This window comes from Colobus angolensis, unplaced genomic scaffold (genome assembly GCF_000951035.1).
Source record: "Colobus angolensis palliatus isolate OR3802 unplaced genomic scaffold, Cang.pa_1.0 Scaffold24, whole genome shotgun sequence".
NCBI classification, from domain to species: domain Eukaryota; kingdom Metazoa; phylum Chordata; class Mammalia; order Primates; family Cercopithecidae; genus Colobus; species Colobus angolensis.
This window is the reverse complement of record NW_012115599.1, coordinates 8,925,185-8,929,081: the sequence shown is the minus strand read 5'-3', so window position 1 is coordinate 8,929,081 and position 3,897 is coordinate 8,925,185. Positions and strand designations below refer to the sequence as shown.

At 41.2% G+C, this 3,897-nt stretch overlaps 1 protein-coding gene across 5 annotated transcripts in view; it reads right to left on the bottom strand.

Annotated features, from left to right (window-relative positions):
• The window catches only part of RAB1A (RAB1A, member RAS oncogene family), a 66,164-nt gene that overhangs the window by 18,758 nt on the left and 43,509 nt on the right, over positions 1-3,897 (bottom strand). For all 5 annotated transcript variants that reach the window (XM_011945296.1, XM_011945295.1, XM_011945297.1 and 2 more), the window contains one exon: positions 320-392. In XM_011945296.1, the coding sequence (XP_011800686.1) occupies positions 320-392 (73 nt within the window). The remainder of the gene's footprint in view (positions 1-319; positions 393-3,897) is intronic.

The window sequence follows — 3,897 nt, the reverse complement described above, 5'->3', positions numbered from 1 at the left end:
GTCTCAGCCTCCCAAAGTGCTGGGATTACAGGCTTGAGCCACCGCGCCCGGCTCATCAAGTCACTTTCAACACAGGCCAACAACTTATTAGACATTCTGACTTTAAAACCACACTTCACTGAATTTAAGAGCAACAATATTTTTTTATTTAACAGTCCAAGATACCACTGGGGATGTATATATTTGGAGTCCTTAAATATATAAATTCTGGAATAATTAACTTATTCTGAATAAAACTTTAATTTTTTTTGTCTACCTAGAAAACATACATAGCATTAAGTGTACCATTAATTGTAAAGGCATTTCAATTTCAACTTACTGCAAACCTAAGAAGAAGGCAAGACTTTCCAACCCCAGAGTCGCCAATCAGAAGTAACTTGAATAAATAATCACTGCAAAAAGAAAAAGAAAATGATGTTAATAAAAAGCATACTGCATTATTGTAAGCTATAAACAACAAAAACACAGCTACAAATAACAATTCACTGTGAAGACTACATCTCCTATAAAGCCCATGCATGGCTTAAGCCAAAACTGCGAACAGCTGCAGCCCTTCTGACAGATCACTAAACATGACAGAATATGTAAAAAGTAGGCAATGCCACCTATGATCTCTAACATCAGTGAACTTCCACTTAAAAGGAAAGAAGAAAAAGAAAAGTAAGTGATATGCACTCTTGGACTGCCCAAGATACTTAAAACATTCTAAATAAATCCCACTCCTCTACAGTATTAGATTACAGAAAGGTAACTTTTCATTGTTTTTACCCATGAAATATTAGTCTCTCCTTCAAATTCTAAGATCAGGCCAGGCGCAGTGGCTCACACCTGTAATCCCAACACTTTGGGAGGCCGAGGCAGGCAGTTCACTTGAGGTCAGGAGTTCAAGACCAGTCTGATCAACACAGTGAAACCCCGTCTCTATTAAAAATACAAAAATTAGCCAGGCATGGTGGTGGGTGCCTGTAATCCCAGCTACTCAGGAGGCTGAGGCAGAAGAACTGTTTGAACCCAGGAGGCAAAGGTTGCAGTAAACCGAGACTGCGCCGCTGCACTCCAGCTTCAGCCTGGGCAATAAGAATGAAACTGTCTCAAAATGAGGAAAAAAAAAAAAATTCCAAGATCAAATAATTTCATAGCACTCCTTCAATGAAGGGGTTTACATGATTCTTCTCTAGCATCCAGCTTGAATTCTCCCCTCAAAACAATGTTCATTTAACTTCTGAAAGCCCTTATTATATTTTAAACTAGAAATGTGGTAAATTCACAGGCTGTTTAAGTGCAAAACTTGACCAACATTCTACACTTGTATTAAAGCATTTTTCAGAACCATTGAAAACCAGGCTTTTTTTTTTTTTTTTTGAGACGGAGTCTTGCTCTGTCACCAGGCTGGAGTACAGCGGCGCGATCTTGGCTCACTGCAACCTCTGCCTCCCGGGTTCAAGTGATTCCTCTACCTCAGCCTCCCAAGTAGCTGAGAATACAGGCATGCACCACCATGCACAGCTAATTTTTGTATTTTTAGTAGAGACGGGATTTCACCATGTTGGCCAGGACGGTCTCAATCTCCTGACCTCATGATCTGCCCGCCTCAGTCTCCCAAAGTCCTGAGATTACAGGTGTGAGCCACCGCTCCCGGCAATAAAACAAGGCTCACTTTATGTATCTCTAACATTGCCAGGCCTAACTCAAAAACTATCCCCAGAGATTCCTTCATGGAACTAAGACAACGTATTATTCATCCATGGTCTCCAAGGAAATCCCTCATAGATCCTTTCCAACTCAGACCAGTTCTATGCATTCTTTTAAGTAATTTCAAAAGGACAAAAACCTTAGAATTTACATATTGTTTTTGTAGAAGATACACGTGATTTTGTACTTGTCCTTTTTGATTTACTTTTCAAAAAATGCTGAAGTGAAAACCACGTCACAATTTAGATTAAAATTATGTACATATAAACAAGATATAAAACTTTTTATTTTTTTTCATTTTAATTGTACTGCCAAAAAGAGAGGATATAAAACTTCCATAAGTGATTATCTTTGTGAATATTTAACTATTATGTAGGTTTACATAATGATATGCACTACTTAAAACATTGTTTTGGTTTTAGCAAACTACCATATTACACTTCTTATTATACTTACTGTCTTTAATTATCAGCAGCAAAACAGAAGTCAGAGAAGAAAACAAAAAGCTTTTAAACAAGTAAATCAGAAGAGGGGACTGAAGCACAGAATGAACTAGACATCCTTTCCAGTTTGAGATTTTAAAATTTTTAAAAAGATCGCTATTGTAGAATACTATCCTTAATAAATGATACCTAATACCAACAATTTGTACGTGGCAATTCAGCTGGCTGACTGACTTTACTACTATTGATAAGGTTCCTTCTTAATTAAACCAAATATTCTTTTTTCTTTTTTTTGAGACAGAGTCTTGCTCTGTTGCTCAGGCTAATTTTTGCATTTTTAGTAAAGACAGGGTTTCACCATGTTGGTCAGGCTGGTCTCCAACTCCTGACCTCAAGTGATCTACCCACCTTGGCCTCCCAAAGTGCTGGGATTACAGGTGTGAGCCACTGTGCCCGGCCCCAGATATTCTTTTGTTGTTTGTTTTGAGACAAGAGTCTCACTCTGTCGCCCAGGCTGGAGTGCACTGAAGCAATCTCAGGTCACTACAGCTTCCACCTCCCAGGTTCAAGCAATTCTCCTGCATCATCCTCTGAAGTAGCTGGGATTACAGGCATGTGCTACCACACCCAGCTAATTTTTGTATTTCTAGTAAAGACAGGAATTTCACCATGTTGGCCAGGCTGGTCTCAAACTCCTGACCTTAGGTAATCCACCTGCCTCAGCCTCCCAAAGTGCTGGGATTACAGGCGTGAGCCACCGCGCCCAGCACCAAATATTCTTAAGAATACTAAACACCGAACATTAACAATGAGTATATGTTAAGAATTTACATGTATTAAGATAGCAAGACTATCACAGCATTGATACTACCATAGTAGGTTGGTTTTTTGGGGGATGTTGTTATTACAGAGTCTCACTCTGTCGCCCAGACTGGAGTGCAGTGGCTCAATCTCCACTCACTGCAACCTCTGCCTCCAGGGTTCAAGTGATTCTCAGGCCTCAGCCTCCTGAGTAGCTGGGATTTAGCAGGGAGGTTTTTAAACAAGTTTCAACACAACAACTGGACTTAACGTACCAATCTCCCTGAGCACCATGCCAGGCATCCAGTAAACACTCAAAAACATTCTCTGAATTCGCCTTACTGGACCCAGTTACAGTAAAGGACTGTACTGGGCCTCAGATGTTGTCTGAAGTATCACCTTAAAGATCAACAACTCAGGCCAGGCGTAGTGGCTCACGCCTGAGGTCAGAAGTTCCAGACCAGCCTGGCCAACATGGTGAAACCCCGTCTCTACTAAAAATACTAAAATTAGCCAGGCGTGGTGGTGGGAAGCTTTAATCCCAGCTACTCGGGAGGCTGACCCATGAGAACTGCCTGAACTCAGGAGGTGGAGGTTGCAGTGAGCTCAGCCTGGGCAAAAGAGGAGTTTCAAAAAAAAATTCAACCACTCTATTTCAGAGCAACCATCAAGCTTTAAAAAACATGAACGGGCCCAGGTGCAGTGGATCACCAGAGGTCAGGAGTTTGAGATCAGCCTGGCCAACACAGTGAAACCCCGCCTCTAGTAAAAATACAAAAATCAGTTGGGTGTGGTGGCGGGCACCTGTAATCCCAGCTACTTGGGAGGCTGAGGCAGGAGAATCACTTGAACCTGGGAGGCAGAGGTTGTAGTGCGCTGAGATCATGCACTCCAGCCTGGGCAACAAGAGCAAAACTCCATCTCAAAAAAAAAAAAAAAGAAAGAAACATGAAGGCGGCCG